At 41.1% G+C, this 27,747-nt stretch overlaps 1 protein-coding gene across 1 annotated transcript in view; it reads right to left on the bottom strand.

The window, feature by feature from the left end:
- Window positions 1-27,747, bottom strand: part of LOC139367551 (phospholipid phosphatase 4-like) — a 115,266-nt gene that overhangs the window by 15,556 nt on the left and 71,963 nt on the right. Inside the window, exons 3-5 of the mRNA XM_071105799.1 lie at window positions 24,244-24,334; window positions 4,035-4,098; window positions 2,760-2,884 (exon numbers count right to left, since the gene is read on the bottom strand). Of these exons, the coding sequence (XP_070961900.1) occupies window positions 2,760-2,884; window positions 4,035-4,098; window positions 24,244-24,334 (280 nt within the window). The remainder of the gene's footprint in view (window positions 1-2,759; window positions 2,885-4,034; window positions 4,099-24,243; window positions 24,335-27,747) is intronic.

The following is a 27,747-nucleotide window of genomic DNA, read 5'->3' as shown; positions in this document are numbered from 1 at the left end:
TCAAATTGATCAATCACAGTGACGTAAGTTTTAAAAGCAAGATACTGTTTTGATGATGTGTTTGATGTGATTTTCGATTGAATTTGTATTGATGTCAGAGTGGTTAGATGAACAATAGAGCCCTGAGGAGCAGGCCATTGGCAACTTGATGGTCATTAGCGAGTTGGGTATGTCTAATGAAAGCCTAATGAAATGGAACGTTTTCTCCTCTCCAATTATCTAATAATCCTGTGAATGCTTCTAGTTAGGATCAATGTCAACAATGGCACACTATTTCCTATAGTGCACTTCTTTTGACCAGAGCCCATAGGGGCCCAGCTAGCAAAGTGGACTCGGCCCAATCGCGGCCCTATTCCGGTTTGCCGGACCTGATTTAAATCAGCCAGAGACCGGATGCCGGGCTCAGCTCAATATATTTAATGACTGCCCAGATTTTTACAAAATAATTATGTAACTAGGCTAGTCAGTTAAGAACAAATTATTATTTACAATGACAGCCTACCAGGGAACAGTGGGTTAACTGCCTTATTCAGGGGACAGAACGTAATTTTACCTTGTCAGCTTGGGATTCAATCCAGCAACCTTTTGGTTACTGGCCAAACACTCTAACCACTAGGTTACCTGTCACCCCAGTACAATCAGTACACTGCCGGTGTAGTGTCAGAATCCTACCAGAAGTGGCCTGATGCAAATTCGTATTAATATTACCTATAGTGTTCAATTCAGTTGCATTATACTATATCAAAATACAAACAATGAACAAGTAGACATTTAGTCATAGCTTAGAATTGTATGTTATTATTTTAACAGGAATTGTATTATATATATTTTTTTTTTATTCACATAGGGAAGAGTCCACATAAACAACATCAACTACAGTCTCCTGCTGCAGCATGGCCTGTGACTAAAACTGGCTTGTCACTAAAATAGCCTTTCACTACAACCAATACCATTTTGGCCAGTTTTATGGTAAAGAGATGAAGTGTATAATGTGCATGGCCTTTAAGTGATGACTGAATACTAGACTGAATACTATCTCAGGGATTCCTTTTGAAAACTTCTTAGGTACAATCATTTTTTGTTGTTATAAGACTGATGTCAGAGTTTGAACATGCAACCTCTGATGGTTGTAGTGAAGTATCATGTGAAAAAATATCACAGTGATTGTCTTATCCACAACATGTCCAGACAGTGAATATAAGGAAATATATCCAGCAAAATTCTGCATCAAGTTTTTCAGTGGTGAGAATTCATCAAAAGCAAAGACAGCATAGTCTTATAGCGACCAAATGAAGTTGCAACTGTGTAAAAACATCATACCTCAACAATTGAGATGGTACCGTGTAAATAAGAATTGGTTCTTAATTGATTTGCCTAGTTAAATAGAAGGTTACATTTTTTTAAATAAAAAATAAATAAAAAATAGCCTTATCTAAATGAACAAGCCTACAGCCTATGGCATGGCACATAGCCAGAAAACAGAATGTAGGCCACCTCATATTCTGTTCTTTTAAAATACATTTTCTTCATATTGTGTTTCTTTAGACCTGCCTAAAATACAATGTGGATTTATTGTGATGGTGTATTAAATTGATCTATTTAGACTTTTTAAAATGTATATGTTGCAAAGACCTTTATCAGCGGCATGTATATGCATTGACAACTGGAGAAGATAAACGTGTATTCAATTACCGCGAGACCCTTAGTATTTTGCATGACAATAATCGTCTGGCAAAATTAAATGACCACCACAGCCCTAATCAAGATTGTGCCTGACTGGCTCAAGCTGATCCCTAAAACATACTGATTAACTTAAATGTAATGTCAAAATGTTGATTTCCAGCTAAAAATAAATACCTAAAAGTAATTGCTATTCATGTGTAGTTACATGATTCTGACATTCCGAAACGTGGTATATTTGGAAAGAAGACATCTGGGAAATTAGGAAGAAATTATCAGAAGATAGGAGGTACATAGTTCGGAACACACACGATCAAACACACACAAAATAACCATTTTTATTTTTTTTTTATTTTGAAAGTAATCTTTCAATTGACAAGCTGTAAGTGAATTATTGTGAATTATTGATGCCTAGAGCTGGAAACACATCAGATGGCTTCCACAACATGTGAACAACATCAGAAATAATGGTATTGATAGACCCAACAACTAGAAATTGGCAGATGTTTTAGTAAGTGCTGTCAGGTGTGATCACGGGACGTTTTCATCAAGTTATACATAATCAGATAACATTGCAATAGGAACATTGCGATTTGTTCCTACCAAGCTAAGGATTCATTTTCTTCCCCCCATGTAGCTATAGCTCAAACATAGACTAAATCTAAGCTTACCTTGTAAGATGTTTGCCGTTTGGTGAAAACGTGTAAAATAAAAATTTTAACTTTCGGGGCTGGTGATCAATAATGGTAGGTTACAGGCAGGCAAATAAGACATCCTCATGATCTGTGGAGTCCCGGCTTTCGTTGTGAAATCAACCTATTCTGGGTATATTTCATTTATGCTGTGCAATGCTAACCGGAATCTAGTTATACATTTTTATGCCCCATATGCTCGTAAGTCACACCAAAGAATTTAAGGCACAGATCAATAGCCAAGATACTCAGCTTTCGGCAGATACTCTGATTTTGCAGGATGGGGCTACTGTTCTCATACCAGACTGAATTGAATTTAAAAATCAAATATGGGGCCCTTAATTTTAGAGGTTTCAGTGTTGTGGCTAGTGACTGACTGGTACTCACAGGAGGAGTGGCTGCTGGGGAAACTCTTGCGTCCCTCTGACACTAGGTCTGGTTCTCCGGTGCACAGCATCTTAATATTCACCTGTCCATCTGGGAAACAGCGCTGATAGTAGTCTGGCCTGGGCCTGTAGAGAATGGAAAAAATACACTTAAATCAATCGCTCTCTTAATTAAAACCTCTTCGGGATCGGTGTCCCCACCCCAACCACCCCATTCCACGGGCCGGTTGCGCTAATGTAGGCTAATGTGATTAACATGATGTTGTAAATAACAAGAACATTTCCCAGGACATAGACATACAGTATCTGATATGGGAAGAAAGCTTAAATTCGTGTTAATCTAACTGCACTGTCCAATTTACAGTAGCTTTTACTGTGAAAGAATATTAATAAACCAATTAGGCACATTTGGGCAGTATTGATACAACATTTTGAACAGAATTGCAATGGTTATTTGAATCAGTCTAAAACGTTGCACATACACTGCACCTAACCTTGATTAGTACATTGTGACCTTTCCCTTGCATTTCAAAGATAAAAAAATATGCATTTTTATATTTTACCGAGATTTAATGTGTGATATTCTCCTACATTAATTTCACATTTCCACAAACTGTTTCCTTTCAAATTGTATCAAGAATATCCTTGCTTCAGGTCCTGAGCTTTAGGCAGTTAGATTCGGTTTTGTAATTTTAGGCAAAAATTGAAAATAGGGGTCGGATCCTGAAGAGAAAGTGGTTTGTTATTGCTTATGCCAACTGAAGTTAACTTTCAATACTGTAAGGGGTGCGTAAACTGGTGGCAGGGAAGTCAAACGCAGAGCAGAACTTGGTGAGTAGCTGGAGCCGTTTTAGCATACAAAACAACAAACACATGGGTACAAAACACGTAGCGCACCAGTAACACATAGCACGAGTACTTACAAATAAACAATTCCAGACAAGGACATGGGGGGAAATAGAGGGAAAATATACAACATGTAATTAGTTAATTGAAACCAGGTGTGTGCGAAAACAAGACAAAACAAATGGAACATGAAAAATGGATCGGCGATGGCTAGAAGACCGGTGACACCGCCCCGAACAAGGACCTCTCCGCAGAAGTCGTGACAAATACACGAAAAAGGCATTTAGTTAGTTTAGTTAATGCTGACACCCAGCATAACTGAATGTTATGCAATCAATCAAGATAAGGTACAGTACTCTGCTTGACATATAATCAAACCTTTTCCCAAACAGTGTTTGAGTGTAGTTAGTGTATTGCATTATTTATTTACCTGCCAACTATCAACTTGATAGTGTTTGTGAAGACTCCATTCAAAGCCAGAGCAAGTGAGACAGCTGTAGGACAGAGAAAAACAATTGATTTATTAATGATTCATACCCACTGATTCTTAAAAGTTTTTTTATGAATATTATTTTAGTGAAATATTAGCGTATGTCTGAAGCCAAAAAAGACAGGAAATTCAAAAGCTAATTTGACTTATGCACTAATAAGGCTTTTGATGGAGAAGTAGGTTTACCCCATTACTGTCCTAAGACATTATGTAGATGTTTTCATGTACAAAGATGAAGGCTAATCCTGGACAAAAAAGCAAGGTCAATGGAAAATCTCCAGCCACATTCCGTGAAACCACTCCTTAACCTTACATTTGACCTAGCCTAATACATAAACCTACTCAGATGGGACATGTAAAAGGTAAAGTTGAGAGTTTTTGAACATATTTTGAAGCTATACATGTTTTATGTTCTTGTTATAAACAATGGCGTAATGCAGCCTTATATTTTGGGTTATGATAGGGTTTGGGTTAAAATAAGAATTTGTTCTTAACTGACTTTTCTAATTAAACAAAGGTTGAAATAAAAAACACAGGTGCTCTTGAGGCATTTCTGGTTAGTTATTTTTGTCTTATTTCACTGTAGAGCTCCCAGCCCTGCCTTAGATATCCCTTTTGTCCCACCCCCCACCGATGCGGTGACCTCACCTGGTTTAACTGGTGCCTCTAGAGACAAAACCTCTCTCATCATCACCCAATGCCTAGGTTTACCTCCACTGTACTCACATCTCACCATACCCTTGTCTGTACATTATGCCTTGAATCTATTCTTCCACGCCCAGAAATCTGCTCCTTTTACTCTCTATCCCGAACGCACTAGAGGACCAGTTCTTATAGCCTTTAGCCATACCCTTATCCTAGACCTAGTCTGTTCCTCTGGTGATGTAGAGGTTAACCCAGGCCCTGCAGCCCCCAGCACCACTCCTATTCCCAGGAGCTCTCATTTGTTGACTTCTGTAACCGTAAAAGCCTTGGCTTCATGCATGTTAACATCAGAAGCCTCCTTCCTGAGTTTGTTTTATTCACTGCTTTAGTACACTCCGCCAATCTGGATGTCCAAGCCGTATCTGAATACTGGCTTAGGAAGTCCACCAAAAATGTGAAAATTTCCATCCCCAACTACAACATTTTCCGACAAGATAGTCGGGCCACTCAAGGACTGGGCCACTCAAGGACATTCAGAAACTTGTCCCGAAGCCACTCCTGCGTTGTCTTCAAATCAAATGTTATTTGTCACATGTGCCGAATACATCAGCTGTAGACCTTATCGTGAAATGCTTACTTACAAGCCCTTAACCAACAATGCAGTTTTAAAAAAAACAAGTGTTTCGTAAAAATATTAAATAAAAGTAACAAATAATTAAAGAGCAGCGGTAAACTAACAGTAGCGAGGGGATACAGGGGATACCGGAACAGAGTCAATGTACGGAGGCACCATTTGGTGGAGGTAATATTTACATGTAGGTAGAGTTAAAGTGACTATGCATAGATAATAAACAGATAGTAGCAGCAGCATAAAAGAGGGGGTCAATGCAAATAGTCATTTGATTAGCTGTTCAGGAGTCTTATGGCTTGGAGATAGACCCAAACTTCCTCCATTTGGGAATGATGGAGGCCACTGTGTTCTTGGTACCCTTCCCCAGATCTGTGCCTTGACAGATCTGGGGACAGTTCCTTCGACCTCATTGCTTGGTTTTTGCTCTGACATGTACTGTCAAACTGTGGGGCCTCATATAGACAGGTGTGTGCCTTTTCAAATACTATCGAATCAATAGAATTTACAAAAGGGGGTCTCCAATCAAGTTGTAAAAAGATCTCATGGATGTTCAATGAAAAGAGTCTCATAGCAAAGGGTCTGAATAATTATGTAAATGGTGTATCTGTTTTTATTTTATATCAATGTGCAAAAATGTCAAATCTGTTTTTGCTTTGTCATGGGGTATTGTGTGTAGATTAATGAGGATTTCTTTGTATTTAATCCATTTAATAATAAGGTTGTAATGTAACAAAATGTGGAAACAGGAAGTGGTCTAAATACTTTCTGAGTGCACTGTATATCATTCAGGGCTCATTTGTAAAATAGACTTTAGTCTCAGTATGACTTCCTGGTAAAATAAAGGTAAAGTAAATTAAAATATTACATTCATGGGCAAACAGAGAGTAGCCCTACTAAAGCAAATGACCATTCCCCTTGCAGCAGAATAACTTGAATTACGTGTTGATACAATGTTGAAATCAGTTTTAGATTGAACTGGAATAATCAGTCTTCTGGACTGAAAGCACATCTGTGTTGTGCTATATAGCCATCAAAACAAGAAAGTTTCACATATTTTTGGCAAAAAGTCTCAGTCATCAGAGGTTTGACTATTCAGTGGCGGAATGAGAGCTCCAAAGAGAGCTCCAAAGTCAATCCAAAGTATATTAAAATATTACATTCATGGGCAAACAGAGAGTAGCCCTACTAAAGCAAATGACCATTCCCCGACTAGAGCTTGCAGCAGAAGAACTTGCATTACGTGTTGATACAATGTTGAAATCAGTTTTAGATTCAACTGGAAAAAATCAGTCTTCTGGACTGAAAGCACATCTGTGTTGTGCTATATAGCCATCAAAACAAGAAAGTTCCACATATTTTTGGCAAAAAGTCTCAGTCATCAGAGGTTTGACTTCAGTGGCGGAATGAGAGCTCCAAAGTCAATCCAGTTGAATGCATCACGTTGCAAAACTGAATAATCTTTCCTAAAATCCAAGAGATGGATTAAAGGTCCAGACTTTCTGCTGAGGGCGGAGTCTCAGTAGAGACTAGAGCTGCCTGAGGACCTGAGCCGCAATTCCTTCTGATGACCCTGAGGTAAAGAAACTTAGACCAATTTGTAATTATATAGTCCTTTATGACCATATGTACCTCTGTGATTAATTTTGATTGACTATGTGCAAAAGTTAATTTAATTGTTTCCACACCCAGCGTGCGTAATGGTCATGTGAGGTGAAATGTGTATATTTTGGGATGCGAGCACTCTGTTTCGGATCGAAATGTCAATGAAGCGGTGAATTGGGAGCATAAACAGTGTGAGGGCCTTCCTGTTCTTCCTGACGTAAAGACATCACTGTTAATTGCATAGTGGTGAAATAAGAAAATAACCCTAAAAGTCAACTAATTGAACACTTTTCATAGTGGAGTAATTTGAAAAGGGCAGCAGCTTGGAAGCTGAAAGTCAAGACGACACTGCAGCAAGTGATAAAATAAAATAACCCAAGAACAGTAAGAACAAAGAAAAAGTTGAAGAACAGATGAAGACATTCAAGACATCACTGAGTGGCCAAATTCTCTCTGCGGACTAGATGATGCAGGCTGAGAAAGCAATCCTAAATTTCAGAGGAAATGGCTGATTTGGAAAGAGGCACAAATCTGAAGAGAAACAGCACGGTCTTCAGGCTTGATCCAGTCATGAAGAGTGGCTTGTTGAGAGTTGAAGGAAGGCTAGCCTTGTACGAACTTTCCTAATCTTGAGTGCTCACATTATGTTTTGCTACAGTCTGGCCACGTCTAGATTCAAACCATTTGAGCCCTCCCTCTCCTTCCATCAAATGAACGGACCAATCACCGTCCTCTGATAATCTGTGGAGAGTGTTAAATTGATGACGACAACAAGAATAAACTGTAGTGGGCGCTGTCTATGGCTGCTCTTGAGGAGGTTGGTGTTGATTCTGCTATAGCATCAGTTATATCAGAACAGGACGGCATAACCTAATTGAAAGCACAGCAAATAACTGCATTAAATGCTTTTAGAGAGAGAGCGAGAGAGAGGATTCTGTCTTAGTCCTGTAATGACGCTTTGCCTGTTTGATGGTTCGTTGGAGGACATAGCGGGATATCATATAAACTTCTAAATTTACATACAACTTAGCCAAATACATTTAAAAACTCAGTTTCTCACAATTCCTGACATTTTACTTCTTATGGCTGGTGGGCAGTATTGAGAAGCTTGGATGAAAAAGGTGCCCAGCGTAAACTGTCTGCTAGTTCAGTGTGTCAAATCGGAGGGCATGCTGTCCGGTCCTCTGGCAGTCTCTATGGGGGTGCCACAGGGTTCAATCCTCGGGCCGACTCTTTTCTCTGTATATATCAATGATGTTGCTCTTGCTGCGGGTGATTCCCTGATCCACCTCTACGCAGACGACACCATTCTATATACTTCCGGATCGTCCTTAGACACTGTGCTATCTAACCTCCAAACGAGCTTCAATGCCATACAACACTCCTTCCGTGGCCTCCAACTGCTCTTAAATACAAGTAAAACCAAATGCATGCTTTTCAACCGTTCGCTGCCTGCACCCGCACGCCTGACCAGCATCTCCACCCTGGATGGTTCCGACCTTGAATATGTGGACATCTATAAGTACCTAGGTGTCTGGCTAGACTGCAAACTCTCCTTCCAGACTCATATCAAACATCTCCAATCGAAAATCAAATCAAGAGTCGGCTTTCTATTCCGCAACAAAGCCTCCTTCACTCACGCCGCCAAACTTACCCTAGTAAAACTGACTATCCTACCGATCCTCGACTTCGGCGATGTCATCTACAAAATTGCTTCCAACACTCTACTCAGCAAACTGGATGCAGTTTATCACAGTGCATCCGTTTTGTCACTAAAGCACCTTATACCACCCACCACTGCGACTTGTATGCTCTAGTCGGCTGGCCCTCGCTACATATTCGTCGCCAGACCCAATGGCTCCAGTGTCCATGCTAGGTAAAGCTCCGCCTTATCTCAGTTCACTGGTCACGATGGCAACACCCATCCGTAGCACGCGCTCCAGCAGGAGTATCTCACTGAGACATCCCTAAAGCCAACACCTCATTTGGCCACCTTTCGTTCCAGTTCTCTGCTGCCTGTGACTGGAACGAATTGCAAAAATCGCTGAAGTTGGAGACTTTTATCTCCCTCACCAACTTCAAACATCTGCTATCTGAGCAGCTAACCGAGCGCTGCAGCTGTACATAGTCTATCGGTAAACAGCCCACCCATTTTTACTTACCTCCCCATACTGTTTTTATTTATTTACTATTCTGCTCTTTTGCACACCAATATCTCTATCTGTACATGACCATCTGATCATTTATCACTCCAGTGTTGTTCATCTGCAAAATTGTAATTATTCGCCTACCTCCTCATGCCTTTTGCACACAATGTATATAGACTCCCCTTTTTTTTCTACTGTGTTACTGACTTGTTAATTGTTTACTCCATGTGTAACTCTGTGTTGTCTGTTCACACTGCTATGCTTTATCTTGGCCAGGTCGCAGTTGCAAATGAGAACTTGTTCTCAACTAGCCTACCTGGTTAAATAAAGGTGAAATAAATAAATAAATAAATAAAATACTCAGGCCCAGAAGCTAAGATATGCATATTATTAGTAGATTTGGATGGGAACAGAACTCATATGGTAGGCAAAACCCTGAGAAAAAAAATCCAACCAGGAAGTGGGAAATCTGAGGTTTTTAGGTTGTCAAGTCTTTGCCTATCCAATATACAGTAGAAAATTTGGTCCGATTGCACTTCCTAAAGCTTCCACTAGATGTCAACAGTCTTTAGAACCTTATTTCAGGCTTCTACTGTGAAGGGGGAGAGAGTAAGAGATCAGGTGTATGGCAGAAAGCCATGCGCTCAGTCTCGCACGCGCCCGTGAGAGTTAGCTGCGTTCCTTTTTGCTTTCTAAAGACAAAGGAATTGTCCGGTTGGAATATTATTGAAGATTTAAGATAAAAACATCCTAAAGATTGATTCTAAACATCGTTTCACATGTTTCTACAAACTGTAATGGAACTGTTGTCTGAAATAAGTGCCTGCCCCTTGTGAATTTGGATTTGTGAACCAAAAGCGCAAACAAAAAGGAGTTGGACATAAATGGTGGACTTTATCGATCAAAACAAACATTTATTGTGGAACTGGGATTCCTGGGAGTGCATTCTGATGAAGATCATCAAAGGTAAGTGAATATTTATAATGCTATTTCATACTTCTGTTGACTCCACAACATGGCGCGTATCTGTATGGTTTGTTTTGGTCTCAGCACAGTACTCAGATTATTGCATGGTGTGCTTTTTGGTGTGCTTTTTTTAAATCTGACACAGCAGTTGCATTAAGTAGATGTGTTTCTATAATTCCATGCACAACACTTGTATCTTTAATCAATGTTTATTATGAGTAATTCTGTAAATTGATGTGGCTCTCTGCAAAATCACCAGATGTTTTGGAAGCAAAACATTACTGAACATAACGGTGACAATGTAAATGGAGATTTTTGGATTTAAATTTGAACTTTATCGAGCAAAACTTACATGTATTGTGTAACATGAAACCCTATGCGTGTCATCTGATGAAGATCATCAAAGGTTAATGATTAATTTCATCTCTATTTCTGCTTTTGTGACTCCTCTCTTTGGCTGGAAAAATTGCTGTTTTTTTCTGTGACTAGGTGCTGACCTAACATAATCATATGGTATACTTTCGTCGTAAAGCCTTTGTGAAATCGGACACTGTGGTGGGATTAACAACACCTTTATCTTTAAACTGGTGTATAATACTTGTATGTTTGAGGAGTTTTAATTATGGGATTTCTGTTGTTTGAAATTGGCGCCCTGCACTTTCACTGGCTGTTGTCATATTGATCCCGTTAACGGGATTTCCGCTGTGAGAAATTAATCCTAGTAAAAATTCTCTGTTTTAGGTCAGTTAGGATCACCACTTTTTTTTAAGAACGTGAAATGTCAGAATAATAGTGGAGAGAAGGATTTATTTCAGCTTTTATTTCTTTCATGACTTTCCCAGTGGGTCAGAAGTTTACATACACTAGTTCAATTAGTTTTTGGTAGCATTGCCTTTAAATTGTTTAACTGGGTCAAACGTTTCGGGTAGCCTTCCAGATGCTTCCCACAATAAGTTGGGTGAATTTTGGCTCCTTCCTCCTGACAGAGCTGGTGTAACTGAGTCAGTTTTGTAGGCCTCCTTGCTCGCACACGCTTTTTCAGTTCTGCCCACAAATGTTCTATTGGATTGAGGTCAGGGCTTTTTGATGGCCACTCCAATACCTTTACTTTGTTGTCCTTAAGCCATTTTGTCACAATTTTGGAAGTATGCTTGGGGTCATTGTCCATTTGGAAGACTCATTTGCGACCAAGCTTTAACTTCATGACTGATGTCTTGAGATGTTGCTTCAATATATCCACATAATTTTCCTACCTCATGATGCAGTCTATTTTGTGAAGTGCACCAGTCCCTTCTGCAGCAAAGCAATCCCAAAACATGATGTTGCCACCCCCGTGCTTTATGGTTGGGATGATGTTCTTCGGCTTGCAATCCTCCCCCTTTTTCCTTCAAACAAAACGATGGTCACAGTTCTATTTTTGTTTCATCAGACCAGAGGACATTTCTCCAAAAGGTACGCTCCTTGTCCCCATGTGCAGTTAAAAACCGTAGTCTGTCTTTTTTGGGCGGTTTTTGAGCAGTGGCTTCTTCCTTGCTGAGCGTCATTTCAGGTTATGTTGATATAGGACTCATTTTAATGTGAATATAGATACGTTTCATCCAGCATCTTCACAAGGTCCATTGCTGTTGTTCTGGGATTGATTTGCACTTTTCGCACCAAAGTACGTTCATCTCTAGGATACAGAACGCGTCTCCTTCCTGAGTGTGAAAGCTGCGTGGTCCCATGGTGTTGAGACTTGCGTACTATTGTTTGTACAGATGAACTTGGTACCTTCAGGCATTTGGAAATTGCTCCCAAGGATGAACCAGACTTGTGGAGGTCTACAAATGTTTTTTCTGAGGTCTTTTCTGATTTCTTTAGATTTTCCCATGATGTCAAGCAAAGAGGTTTTGAGTTTAACGGTAGGCCTTGAAATACATCCACAGGTACACCTCCAATTTTGTCAAATGATGTCAATTAGCCTATCAGAAGCTTATAAAGCCATGACATCATTTTCTGGAATATTCCAAGCTATTTAAAGGCACAGTCAACAGTGTATGTAAGCTTCTCACTCACTGGAATTGTGATAGTGACATAATCTGTCTGTAAACAATTGTTGGAAAAATGACTTGTGTCATGAACAAAGTAGATGTCCTAACCCACTTGCCAAAACCGCAGTTTGTTAACAAGAAACTTGTGGAGTGGTTGAAAAACAAGTTTTAATGACTCCAACCTAAGTGTCTGTAAACCTCTATCTTCAACTGTACTTACAGTCACTGTGGGGACGACTTCATTGATGAAGCCAGTGACTGATGTGGGGTACTCCTCAATGCCATCGGAAGAATCCCGGAACATATTCCAGTCTGTGCTAGCAATAAAGACCTGTAGCTTAGCATCTGCTTCAACTGACCATTTTTTTTGATCGAGTCACTTCTATTAAGTTTGTAAGTGTAGGTGTATCAGAAAACAAAACTGTAAAATTACGAATCAGACCGAACAACTCGTGTCACCTATCAGCAGTTAGATGAGTGCGAAGGTTGTCCAAAACATCCAGTGTCTTTGAATTTTTCAATCTACACTGCAGTACTCAATCGTCAGGACCAGGGACATCCTCCTAACCATGCCCGGACCTAAGCATGACAAAAAGACCCCAGCGATGTAACAGTAACGGCCAAAACAACAGGTTTTTACTGTCTTCTGCGGACTCCCACTCTTCAGCCACAGAGGAACATGTGTAATAGGGTTTTAGCAGATTTGCATGCACATATGATGCGCTTCCCTCCGTTCCGGAGTGGCAACTAAATAGTTTTGCTCAGTGCCTTGGCGCACAACCGTATATGGACCTTGAAACTTGCCTTGAAAAGGAGAACCAACAATTGACAGCAGAGCAAGAACCTGGTCACCTGGAATAAAGTGACAAGGCTCATCACGCCGATCAAATATTACTTTTATTCCCCCTGTGAAGATAATAGCTTCTCTTTAGCCATCTCACCAGCAGTGTACAGGCATCGTCGGAAATGCTAGAGCAACACACATAAGATAACAGGGATTGAGGTGGCTCGGGAGACTTCCGGTCATCCTGGAGCACCGCATGTCCTGGAGCACCGCATGTCCGAACACAAGGTGTGGACTGAAACCTGTGCTCTCTTTTGAAACCTCCCTGGCAACTAGCAGTAACCAAGTCAACCCCTCCTCCCAATCCTTATCCATCTCCATACAATAAGCACTTAATAAAGATTTAAGAGTTGATGGAAACGTTCCAGCGCTGCTTGACTATGCACGTGATAGGCGCTAGCCAAATTGTGGTTAATATGGAGCTGTTGGAGAACCTGACCAAACAGATTAGAGGGGAAATTAGAACATTGGTCACTTTGAATAACCTTGGGGATTCCAAACAACGAGATAAACAGAGTTCAAAGCTTTTAATCACAGACTTAGTCATAATAGACCGGAGAGGATAAGCAGCAGGAAACCTGGTGGTCTGCCTTCACAGTGAACAGGTAACTACTACCATTCTTATAGCGAGGCAGAGGGCCAACACAGTCGATAATCAGATACTCAAAATGTTGGCTGACTACCGGAATAGGAAACAGTGGTACCGGCGTAATAGCTTGATTAGGTTTACCCATTAATTGACAGGTGTAACAAGTTTTGATGAACGCAGAAACATCTCTCTTTAACCTAGGCCAAAAGAAATGTCTCAGTATGTGATTGTAAGTTTTCCTCATGCCCAGATGTCCAGCAACATCGTCATGGGAAGTGTTCAGCACCAACTCACAAAGGTTAACTGGTACAAAAACCTGACTAATAGCCTCCCCCACAAAACTACTACTATGAGACACTCACTTTCTCATCAGGACATCAACCTGGAGAAAATAGCCATGGGTGACATCTCCCAACTGTTCCACAGGCACAATTTTGTCAAGCAACTCTTCTAATGTGGGGTCAGTCCGTTGCTCCTTGATTAGATCAGAGCGGGACACAGATAACGGGATAACAGGGAAAGTAGTTGCAGATTTCTTTGTAACATCATCATTAGCCGGCGCAGTGACCAGGTCATCACTGATCATGGAACGAGTCACCAAGCATGCAGGGAACACCTCTGAGAAACTCTGGGCGCTCTCATCGGGAATCCCTACAAATGACAGCTTACAGGAAACCACTAGAGATGGAGACATTACAGGCCATACACGCTCACCAGCCAAGTTATTCCCAAGGATAATGTTGATACCCTCAATAGGCAATGGAGGACCCATCCAATGGAGGACCTCGCTTTTCACTGGTTCAGAATCCAACTTTAGTTTATGCAATGGAACTGACAGTGTTCAAACCAATTACCTGTGTACCTTAGGATCTTCACTGGCACTGGGTTGTTTCTTCCTAACAGAGAAACAACAGCCACCACTCATTCTGATAACGGGGCTCTGCAAAGCCACTTTTCAAAACATACTCATCCGCCAAGACCGCAGCTTCAGAGACACTTTCGTTTGTACGTGGCTATATGATCAGGGATTGCATCCTTAAATTGCTCTAGCACAATCAGATCACAGAGCCCCTGGAAAGTAATAACCGCAGAGGTGGAACACCAGCGATTAAACTGTGAAGATAACTCTCATGCAAATTCAACATGAGTCTGTTTATCCGCCTTTTTTAAAGTTCTAAATCGTTGGGGGTCAGTTATCGTCAGGTATGTGGATGATTGGGGCTTTATTCAGGAATGCTTCTTGGGGCTACTTTGATGTGTCAAGTGGGCAAGATGCACAGTCTCTGTTTAACTTCATGGACAAACTTGTTGTTCAAACCTACGATGGTGCAAACCTACGATTTCATTTGTGAAATGTATCTGCTATTTGTATTTCAATCAATCAATCAAATGTATTTATAAATCCCTTTTTACATTAGCCGATGTCACAAAGTGCTATTGTTAAGGGAATTTTTAATCTATAATGACTAATTATGTATACATTTCAATCAGGATGTACTAATCAGAATACTATTATGTCACTGTATATGTATGAATTTTCTTTCTTGATCCCAGTACTGAATATAATGTGTGTGAATGTGGTCAAGAGTTAGAACAATGACTGTCTGTTCCTTGGTACAAATGAATCAGACTGGCTAGAATGCTCATCTCTCATCTACACGAGAAAACCTTGACTCGTATATATTATATTGAATTGGTAGGGAGACGGAGGTGGGAAGGCTTGAGATACAGCCTTTGTACTGGAACGGAGATGGCACGGGTTGGGGCTGGAACTAATGACTAATGAATAAAGGCTGCTATTTGACTTTAGACCGGGCTCTGTCTATTTCTATAAAATAAGGGTCATACAAATTCTTATGAATTGACAGAGTGTTTAATTTTAATTGGGAATTAAAACAGAGGAATTAAATTCCTTCAATAGCTAGCTATACAGAAACCCAGCCTAAAACCCCAGAGAGCTAGAAATGCAAATGTTGTAGCACGGTGGCTAGGAAAAACTCCCTAGAAAGGCAGGAACCTAGGGAGAAACCTAGAGGGGAACCAGGCTCTGAGGGGTGGCCAGTCCTCTTCTGGCTGTGCCGGGTTGAGATTATAACAGTACATAGCCAAGATGTTCAAACGTTCATAGATGACCGGCAGGGTCAATTAATAGTAACGATGACAAAGGTTGTATAGGTCAGTACCTCAGGAGTAAATGTCAGTTGGCTTTTCATAGCCGAGCATTGAGAGATAGAGAGAGCAGGTGCAGTAGAGAGAGTCGAAAACAGCAGGTCCGGGACAAGGTAGCATGTCTGGTGAACAGGTCAGGCTTCCATAGCTGCAGGCAGAACAGTTGAAACTGTAGCAGCACCACAACCAGGTAGTCCTGAGGCATGGTTCCAGGGCTCAGGTCCTCCGGGAGGGGAGGGAAAGGGAGAGAATTAGAGGGAGCATACTTCAATTTACACAGGACACCGGATAAGACAGGAGAAATACTCCAGACATAACAGACTGACCCTAGCCCCCGACACAAACTATTGCAGAATAAATACTGGAGGCTGAGACAGGAGGGGTCGGGAGACACTGTGGCCTCATCCGACAATAACCCCGGACAGGGCAAAACAGGCCGGATATAACCCCACCCACTTTGCCAAAGCACAGCCCCCACACCACTAGAGGGATATCTTCAAACCACCAATGTACTACACTGAGACATGGTTGAGTATATCCCAAGAAAATCTCCCCCACGGCACACACCCGAGGGGGGCAACAAACCCGGACAGGAAGATCACGTCAGTGACTCAACCCACTCAAGTGACGCACCCTCCTAGGGACGGGATGGAAGAGCACAAATAAGCCAGTGACTCAGCCCCCGTAATAGGGTTAGAGGCAGAGAATCCCGGTTTGAGAGAGGGGAGCTGGCCAGGCAGAGACAGCAAGGGCGGTTCGTTGGTCCAGTGCCTTTCCGTTCAGCTTCACACCTCTGGGCCAGACTACACACAATCATAGGACCTCCTGAAGAGATGAGTCTTCAATAAATACTTAAAGGTTGAGACCGAGTCTGCGTCTCATTTGGATAAGCAGACCATTACATAAAAATGTTGCTCTATAGGAGACAGCCCTGCCTCCAGCTGTTTGCTCAGAAATTCTAGGGACAATACGGAGGCCTGTGTCTTGTTACCGTAGCGTACTATATAGGTATGCAGCACCAAATCAGAGATAGGTAGAAGCAAGCCCATGTAAGGCTTTGTAGGTTAGCAGTAAAACCTTGAAATCAGCCCTAGCCTTTACAAGAAGCCAGTGTAGAGAGGCTAGCACTGGAGTAATATGAATAAATGTTTGACTCTCAGTCAAGATTCTAGCAGCTGTGTTTAGCACTAACTGAAGTTTATTTAGACTTTATCTGGGTAGCCGGAAAGTAGAGCATTGCAGTAGTAGTAGTAGTAATCTAGAATGACAAAAGCATGGATTAACTTTTCTGGACAGAAGGTTTCATATTTTTGCAATGTTACGAAGATGTCCTTGAAATAGAGAGTAATGCCGAGGACCTTCACATTTTTATTTGAGACGACTGTACAACCATCAAGATTAATTGTCAGATCCAACAGAAGATCTCTTTGTTTCTTGGGACCTAAGAACTAGCATCTCTGTTTTGTCGGATTTTAAAAGTAAAACATTTGCCGCCATCCACTGCCTTATGTCTGAAACTCAGGCTTCCAGGGAGGGCAATTTTCGGGCTTCACCATGTTTCATCTAAAAAGAACAGCTGTGTGTCATCCACACAGCAGTGAAAGTCAACATTGTGTTTCCGAATGATATCACCAAGAGGTAAAATATATAGTGAATACAATAGTGGTCCTAAAACTGAACATAGAGGAACACCGAAACTTACAGTTGAGGACAAACCATCAACAGAGACAAACTGACAGTCTTTCCGACAGATAAGATCTAAATCAGGCCAGAACCTGTCCATGTAGACCAATTCAGGTTTCCAATCTCTCCAAAAGAATGTCATGATCGATGGTGTCAAAAGCAGCATTAAGGTCTAGGAGTACGAGGACAGGTGCAGAGCCTTGGTCTGACGCCATTAAAAGATAATTTAGCAACTTCACGAGTGCGGTCTCAGTGCTATGATGGGGTCTAAAACCAGACTGAAACGTTTTGTATACATTGTCTTCAGGAAGGCAGTGAGTTACTGCAACAGCTTTTTCAACAAAAAAATTGAGAAATTGGAGATCTTAGTTTTTAATATTTTCTGGGTCAAGATTTGGCTTTTTCAAGAGAGGCTTTATTACTGCCAGTTTTAGTGAGTTTGGTACACATCCGGTGGATAGGGATACGTGTATTACTGTCAACATAGGAGGGCCAAGCACAGGAAGCAGCTCTTTCAGTAGTTTAGTTGGAATTAGGGTCCTTGAAGAGGCCATCACTAGTTTCATGAAAAAAGTTTCATAAAAAATCTTGAGTGTCTCCCTTGATCCTAGGTCCTGGCAGAGTTGTGCAGACTCAGGATAAACGTTTGACCTAACAAAGAGTATAATATTGCCTAAAATAGAATAAAGTATTGAGATAAACTTTTGTTATTGACCAAATACTTATTTTCCACCATAATTTGCAAATAAATTCATAAAAAATCCTACAAAGTGATTTTCTGGATTTTTTTGCTCATTTTGTCTGTCATAGTTGAAGTGTACCTATGATGGAAATTACAGGCCTCTCTCATCTTTTTAAGTCGGAGAACTTGTACAATTGGTGGCTGACTAAATACGAAGAATCGGCATGCATTCATTCAATGCATTCAGTGCAGGCAAGTTCACATTATTGTCACATATTTTAGAATTTAATCATTTCTATATTCTATTTTAGGCAATATTATACTATTGTTCAACACGTAGGTCCTTAAATGACAATTAAGTACTTAGAAAAAGTCCCTGAAACTCCTTGAATATGACGTGCCATTGTCTGTTTGAACCCGGCTTTCACTAAGTATAATCCGATGTTGTTGTATGGAGTTATTAGACAATTTGCATACACACACACACACACACACACATACAATGAGGAGAACAAGTATTTGATACACTGCCGGTTTTGCAGGGTTTCCTACTTACAAAGCATGTAGCGGTCTGTAATTTTTTTATCATAGGTACACTTCAACTGTAAGAGATGGAAACAACTGTAAGTAGGAAACAAAAATCCAGAAAATCACATTGTATGATTTTTAAGTAATTCATTTGCATTTTATTACATGACATAAGTATTTGATACATCAGAAAAGCAGAACTTAATATTTGGTACAGAAACCTTTTGCAATTACAGAGATCACACGTTTCCTGTAGTTCTTGACCAGGTTTGCACACACCGCAGCAAGGATTTTGGCCAACTCCCCCATACAGTCCTTCTCCAGATCCTTCAGGTTTCGGGGCTGTCGCTGGGCAATACGGACTTTCAACTCCCTCCAAAGATTTTCTATTGGGTTCAGGTCTGAGGACTGGCTATGCCACTCCAGGACCTTGAGATGCTTCTTACGGAGCCACTTCTTAGTTGCCCTGGCTGTGTGTTTCAGGTCGTTGTCATGCTGGAAGTCCCAGCGACGACCCATCTTCAATGCTCTTACTGAGGGAAGGAGGTTGTTGGCCAAGATCTCGCAATATATGGCCCCATCCATCCTCCCCTCAATACGGTGCAGGCGTCATGTCCTCTTTACAGAAAAGCATTCACAAAGAATGATGTTTCCACCTCCATGCTTCACGGTTGGGATGGTTTTCTTGGGGTTGTACTCATCCTTCTTCTTCCTCCAAACACGGCGAGTGGAGTTTAGACAAAAAAGTTATATTTTTGTCTCATCAGACCACATGACCTTCTCACATTCCTCCCCTGGATCATCCAGATGGTCATTGGTAAACTTCAGACGGGCCTGGACATGCGTTGGCTTGAGCAGGGGGACCTTGTGTGCTTTGCAGATTTTTAATCCATGATGGTGTAGTGTGTTACTAATGGTTTTCTTTGAGACTGTGGTCCCAGCTCTCTTCAGGTCATTGACCAGGTCCTGATGTGTAGTTCTGGGCTGATCCATCACCTTCCTCATGATCATTGATGCCCCACGAGTTGAGATCTTGCATGGAGCCCCAGCCGAGGGTGATTGACCATCATCTTGAACTTCTTCCATTTTCTAATAATTGCGCCAACAGTTGTTGCCTTCTCTAGTCTTGGCCATTGTGGAGAGGTTGGAGTCTGTTTGATTGAGTGTGTGGACAGGTGTCTTTTATACAGGTAACAAGTTCAAACAGGTGCAGTTAATACAGGTAATGAGTGGAGAACGGGGGATTCTTAAAGAAAAACTAACAGGTCTGTGAGAGCCGGAATTCTTAATAGTAGGTAGGTGATCAAATACTTATGTCATGCAATAAAATGCAAATTAATGTGATTTTCTGGATTTTTGTTTTAGATTCCGTCTCTCACAGTTGAAGTTATGATAAAAATGACAGACCTCTGCATGCTTTGTAAGTAGGAAAACCTGCAAAATCGGCAGTGTATCAAATACTTGTTCTCCCCACTGTATCTGTGAAACTGCATACAAATATGTTTGATTTGTTTCAAACCATTTTAAAATGTTTAGCGCAATATCACACTTTTGCCCCATTATTTATAGAAAGAACCACTTGTATCTCTCAAATCAGCTGTGGATGTGAGTCAAGGAGATTGTCCAGTGATAGTTTAAGATTAGCAAAATTCTTCTCACTGTCAGTGGTGAAATCTGCTAAAGTGTCTGAGGTTGAAATATATTGAAGGCTGGACCCATCTGCTGAGCTACACCTCAGGAGGGGGATGGCTGCAGATACCCTTTATCAACTGGATGTTGAACTTGCTGTGGGTAAGCCTGGTAGAATAGCTCTGGAATTTGCTGCGAGTAAGACGTGTACTTTGACTGAAGAGCTGGGTATGGAATGTGTTGTGGGTACTCTGGAGCAGGGTGAGGAACTTGCTGCAGTTCCAAAGTACCCAAAAGTGCTATAAGTAGAAGTACTGAAATGGCAGTAATAATTGAAATGGACAATATGGACATTCTAAAGGCTAAGTAGCAGTAGGCAAACAATAGGGCAGTAAAGCGTAAAAAATAAGGTTCAAACATCTGATAAGAACCTATAGAACAATTCAAAGTACATACAGTAGCAACAACATAAATCAGAAAAATAACTCCCTTCAATCACTGATGCATACTGGAGTGTCATAGGATGATGGCTGCCATACAACACATTTTTTGGTGTGGTGCCCATCTTAATATGGTCAGCTGCTGTCTCCCTAACTTGTCAGGTGACTTAGCAGCTATCTTGGATAAGCACTTTGCCACTTTGATAGTGAACTTGGTATTTACATGAGATAATCTACAACACCCACGATTACATGCTGACCAAACTGCCGCCGTGTGTGCGCATGTTGATTTTGTCTATCCCCACCAGACCCGTTCAAATACTAAAACCAACTGTGAACCAACTATATTAATTTGTGTATAGGTCAAAACACGTATGAAACATTCATTAACATTTAGCTAGCTTGCTGTTGCTAGATAATTTTTTTCTTGGAGATAAACATTGGGTTATTTTACCTGAAATGCGTATGGTTCGTTCTTTTGTTGGATCTTTGTAGAATTGTGACCCATTTGGAGTTACACTAAAATGTGTTTTCTCTATTCCAACAATTAATACACAGACATAAGGGGAAACATTGTTTTTAGTTGGTCTTCTTTGATTAATCGTGTTTCATTCATTCTTCTTCTTCTGTGGATTTTATATGGCGTTTGGCAACCAATGTTGTGTATGCTAAGAAGTAGTTTGGAGGTAGATCACGATATTGTGATATACCTTACTGATATTTATATCAAACAATATCATATCAAATGATAAATATTGGTTCTTAAATACAGTAATAGTAAGTTGCTGAAGCCAACACAGTAATAATAAAACATATATCAGTTTACAGTAGTGTCCACAAAGTTTTCCTTGATGATATCAGAAACTTGTTATGCAACCATCATACCTGGTCTAAACTGTGTTCTTGCCTGTGGCAATGGTTACAGTGCCTTGCAAAAGTATTCATCCCCCCTGGTGTTTTCCTTCTTGTTGCATTACAACCTGTAATTTAAATGGATTTTAATTTGAATTTCATGTAATGGACATACACAAAATAGTCCAAATTGATGAAGTGAAATGAAAAAAATGAAAAAAATAATTTTAAACTGAAAAGTGTTGCATGCATATGTATTCACCCCCTTTGCTATGAAGACCCTAAATAAGATCTGGTGCAACCAATTACCTTCAGAAGTCACATAAATAGTGAAATAAAGTCCACCTGTGTGCAATCTAAGTGTCACATGATCTGTCACATGATCTCAGTATATATACACCTGTTCTGAAATGCCCCAGAGTCTGCAGAACCACAAAGCAAGGGGCACCACCAAGCAAGCGGTACCATGAAGACAAAGGAGCTCTCCAAAAAGGTCAGGGACAAAGTTGTGGATAAGTACAGATCAGGGTTGGGTTCTAAAAAATATCATAATCTTTGAACATCCCACGGAGCACCGTTAAATCCATTATAAAAAAATGGAAAGAATATGGCACCACAACAAACCTGCCAGGAGAGGGCCGTCCACCAAAACTCACGGACCAGGCAAGGAGGGCATTAATCAGAGAGGCAACAAAGAGACCAAAGATAACCCTGAAGGAGCTACAATGCTCCACAACGGAGATTGGAGTGTCCGTCCATAGAACCACTTAAAGCAGTACACTCCACATAGCTTAGAGAGGCCAGAAAAAAAGCCATTGCTTAAAGAAAAAAATAAGAGTGGCCAGAAAAAAAGCCATTGCTTAAAGAAAAAAATAAGAGTGGCCAGAAAAAAAGCCATTGCTTAAAGAAAAAAATAAGCAAACACGTTTGGTGTTCGCCAGAAGGCATGTGCGAAAGTACCCAAACATCTGGTCAGATGAGACAAAAATGTAGCTTTTTGGCCATCAATGAAAATGCTATGTCTGGCACAAACCCAACACCTCTCATCACCCGAGAACACCATCCCCACAGTGAAAGCATGGTGGTGGCAGCATCATGCTGTGGGGACTGTTTTCAGTGGCAAGGACTGGGAAATTGGTCAGAATTGAATGAATGATGCATGGTGCTAAATACAGGAATATTCTTGAGGGAAACCTGTTTCAGTCTTCCAGAGATTTGAGACTGGGACGGAGGTTCACCTTCCAGCAGGACAATGACCCTAAGCATACTGCTAAAGCAACACCCGAGTGGATTAAGGGGAAACATTTAAATGTCTTGGAATTGCCTTGTCAAAGCCCAGACCCCAATCCAATTGAGAATCTCTGGTATGACTTAAAGATTGCTGTACACCAGCCAACTTGAAGGAGCTGGAGCAGTTTTGCCTCGATGAAAGGGCAAAAATCCCAGTGACTAGATGTGCCAAGCTTATAGAGACATACCCCAAGAGACTTGCTGCTGTAATTGCTGCAAAAGGTGACTTTGGTGGGGGAGTGAATAGTTATACACTCTCAAGTTCTGTTTTTTTGTTTTATTTCTTGTTTGTTTCACAATAAAAACATATTTTGCCTCTACAATGTAGTTGGCATGTTGTGTAAATCAAATGATACAAGCCCCCCAAAAATCTATTTTAATTCCAGGCTGTAAGGCTTGCGAATACTTTACCTGTTGTGTCATGAGCACAAATAAAGATAGCTGTAAACCGTATTACTTTGTTTATTCACCACTGTCTTAATTTAGCTGGTCAGTTTTTTAAGAGCTTGTGTTATTGTCTTAGCATAAAACATGCTGTATGCCTCACATGACAATTTCATCTGACTTGCTAATGTGGCTCCTTTCACCTAAAAGTGACCATGGCTCTTTATTCAAAAAATACCAAACTAATAACGTAAAGCCTAAAAAGTAGCATATCGTTACGTCAGAAGGTGGAATGTGATCAGGAATAAATGTTTACCCGACAAAAAGATTGCTTATATTTTGGTCGGTTAAAAAACATTATGCTATTAGTAATAACTTTATGTCACCAGATAATATAGCTTACATGAAAATGCCTGCAAAAATGCATATCTGCAGTAAATGCATTTTCAAATGCACAACTATGCATTTCAGACTTCGATTAAATAGTTGCACTAGCAAACTGAGAAAAAGTGGAATAATGTACAAAGTATGGAAAAACAAGTACACTAATTACCCTATAGTTTAGCCCATTTTAAGGAATAGGAATTGTTCTACTGACTTACATTAGCTATTGTGAAAGACCAAATAAATTAAACAGATGTGTGGTAAATGTGAGTGAGTCATAGTTGGAGGCAAAAATGCTGGACTACTTACCAAGCAGTCTTTTTTTGACTCCTTAACTATAGAATGTTGCAGCTTAGCCACTGAATGTCATAAAGACGAACAATATCCTCATGTGCATCAGAATCACGTCTCTCTTGTGGAATTTGCACTTGTTTCTAGCCTAAATCATCGCAGAGTTAATCGCAGAGTCGTTATAGATTGCTTCATATAATCAAGATACATATTTGCCCCTTCAAAATCTGAAAGTAACAAGAGGTATGCTTTTGCCCTTTTCTTTAACAAGAGGTAGGGCATACCCTGACATAGCCCCTCAATTCAAGCACTGATGATAACAATAAAAGGATGAGTCAACGTAAGGGTCCATACAATACATACCTAGACACGCCTCCTTGATTTCTGTCTTATCTGTCCGCTGAATGATCTTCACCACAAATATCACAGCCAACGGAGTGAGAAATGAAATCGCCTGGGAAGAAAACAAGAAGAAAACACAATCTAGACACATACAACACACATTGCTGTTAATTACAGAAACTCTTAATCATTTCACAAAGAGGTCCCCTAAAGCATTATCTTTCCACTGGGAGTGTGCAGTGTGATATCTTCAATGGAAAGTTTTATTCCAAATATTGATAAATGAGCTGCCACCAACAAGGTTCTTTATTGTGCTCTGGAGTCTCCTGCACTAAAGGAATAGTTCTGTTTGGTGTTCAGTGACTTGGGCCATCGCAGCTCCCAAGTAATTATTTCTGCCTCAAAATGTGTTAATTACTTTCGGCCCCAAATCAATAATCCTTCAGGTTCTGCAGTGGGGGGGTTATGTTTGTTTCTTAAGATGTGTAGCACATTGATGTGCACAGCGCATTTAATTTCCCTTGAGATAGAGATCCTTGGACTTTCGACTCTCATTCATCGTATCAGTTTAGCAATCTGTGTCAAAATGACTATCGCTCTCTGCCAATAATAACCTCACCAGGGAGATCATAGCAGGTCTATGAGAGGACAGACTGAGTAGGGCTCTTTAAATTCTGGGATGATGGATAACTATGGAATAGGTACAGGATAGACACAGTCCTGTCTGGGTGCAGCACAAAAGTGATAGAGGGAGAAGCAGAGAGTGTGTATTGTTGCTTGGAAACAGCGCTTCCCAGCCATAAGAAGTTAAGGATAACAAAGTCAAGGTATTGGAGTGGCCATCACAAATTATTGTGGGACGCTTGTGGAAGGCTACCCGAAACGTTTGACCCAAGTTAAAGAATTTAAAGGCAATGCTACCAAATACTAATTGAGTGTATGTAAACTTCTGACCCACTGGGAATGTGATTGAAGAAATATAAGCTGAAATATATCATTCTCTCTACTATTATTCTGACATTTCAGATTCTTAAAATAAAGTGGTGATCCTAACTGACCTTAAACAAGGAATTTTTATTCGGATTAAATGTCAGGAATTGTGATAAACTGATATTAAATGTATTTGGCTAAGGTGTATGTAAATGTCAGACTTCAACTGTATATAAAACATTTAAATCTTTAGAAAATATATAACTGTCCATTTAGCCCAACTGGGAATTTGGAAAAAAATGTCAAGGACACAATAGTTTGGGTAGCAAAATCCTAAAGGTTACAAAAGCAAACTACCTGCTCCTTGTCATCATTACGTTTCTCAATTTCTGTAAGAATTCTAGTCACATTCAAATTCTCTGCAGCACAAACATTCCTCATTGACAGCATTGGAGCGCAATTTCCAAACTGCATCACCAGTCTGTGTTGATTCTGGGGATGGGATGGAGCTGTGGTCCAGCTACTGCTGCGGCTTCAATGGCTAGTGAAGCAGTGGCCACCTGAGGCTCAATTTGCCTAAGTTCTTCATCTGAATACTTACATGCTGACCAGACCGGACACGTTGGGTGTGCGAGCGTTGCAAAGTAAATTTAGAAATCCATGTTATTCAATTATTGCACCCACACTGCTCGCGCGCGCCAACGATCTTCTGTGATGCCAGGGGCTAAAATAGATATCCTTTTTGTTTCTGATATTACTGAAAGTCCTGCCTCTCCCATCTCCTCATTGGGTTTTAGAAGCAGGTACCCACGTGCCATCTCCTCATTGGTTATACCCAAGTGGGGGATTGAGGCTTCTTGTTCATGGGTAAAATGGATGGAGTCCTGCTTCCTTGCATCGATTACAGAGGACTGAACCGGATTACGACCAAGAATCGTTACCCCCTACCCCTGATGTCCTCTGCATTGGAGTGGGCCAGGTGGCCCAATTCTTCACCAATCTGGATCTCCGTAACGTTTACAATCTGGTGAGAATTAGGGAGGGAGATATTTGGGAAACTGCCTTTAACACACCTAGTCACTATGAGTATTTAGTCATGCCCTTCATATTATGGAACTCACCAGTAGTCTTTCATTCATTGGTCAATGACAGTCTTAGGGATATGTTGAATCGGTTCGTGTTTGTTATTTCAAAGATATCCGGATCTTCTTCAAATCGCTTCCAGAACACACATTGCACTTCCGCCAAGTACTGAGAAGCTTCCTGCAGTGCAAACTATATGTCCCGATAGAGAAGTGTGATTTCCAAGTATAACAGTTGTCCTTCCTGGGTCACAATATCTCTACCGTAGGCATGTAAATAGACCCCGTAAAGGTTGAGGTGGTCGCCGACTGGCCCCGTCCCACCTCACTCAAGCAGGTCCAGCAGTTCCTGAGGTTTGCCCATTTTTACAGGTGTTTTATACGCAACTTTGGTGAAGGTGGCAGTGCCTCGCACGGTCCTAAACCGTAAGTCCCAGAGCTGTTTTTGCTGTACTCCCGAGGCTGACAGGGCATTCATGGAGCTCAAGGGACATTTCATCTCTGGACCCATCCTCATTCATCCTGATCCTACTCGTCCCTTTGTGGTAGAGGTGGACAACTTGGACACTGGAGCAGGGGCGGTCCATTCACAGCGGAACGAGGACGACAAGAAACTGCACCCATGCTCCTTTCTCTCCAAACTGTTATCGCTTGGAACCCAAATACGATGTAGGCAACCGGGAGCTCTTGGCTGGTAAGTGGGCCCTTGAGGGGTTGAGACACTGGTTGGAGAGGGTAACTCATCCGTTCGTGATCTGGACAGACCACAAGAACTTGGTCTCAATTCAAGAAGCCAATAGTTTTTTTTTAACAGTTTCGTTTTCATACTAGCCTATCGCCCGGGATCCAAGAATGAGAAAGCAGATGCCTAGTCCTGCCAACACGATGTCTCTAACGAGGAGAGGGACTCCGAGCCCATCATCCCCAGCTCCCGCATTGTTGCCCCTGTGATATGGAGTATTGAGACCATGGTCTGACAAGCCCAGACCCAAGAACCTGACCTCTTCGGGGTACCCACTACCAGCCCGTTCCCGAGTTCTACAATGGGGACACTCCTCTAAATTAACTGGTCATCCAGGGGTTAATCGGACACTGGAGTTCCTGAGGCAGAAATTCTGGTGGCCCAAAATAATTGAGGATGTGAGATCCTTTATTGCGACCTGTTCCACCTCTGCCCAAAGCAAGTCTTCCCAATGCGGGGCCACAATGTGGGATTTGCTCCCACCTCTGCCCATCACCAGCTGGCCCTGGTCCCACCTGTCCTAAGACTTTATCACAGGGGTACCTCCATCCCAAGGGCTTACCACTATCCTGGTGGTCGTTGATAGGTTTTCCAAGGCAGCCCATTTCATTGCCTTACCCAAGTTTCTCTCAATGAAGGAGACCGCTGATCTCATGATTACCCATGTATTTCGACTACATGGACTTCCCCAGGACATTGTCTCGGATCGTGGGTCCCAGTTCGTCGTACTGTATTGGAAAGCCTTCTGCTCCATGTTCGGGGTCGGTGAGT

The sequence above is a fragment of the Oncorhynchus clarkii genome, chromosome 16 (assembly GCF_045791955.1).
Source record: "Oncorhynchus clarkii lewisi isolate Uvic-CL-2024 chromosome 16, UVic_Ocla_1.0, whole genome shotgun sequence".
Classification (NCBI taxonomy): Eukaryota; Metazoa; Chordata; class Actinopteri; order Salmoniformes; family Salmonidae; genus Oncorhynchus; species Oncorhynchus clarkii.
The sequence above is the reverse complement of the archived record's forward strand: the minus strand, read 5'-3'. Positions and strand labels throughout refer to the sequence as shown.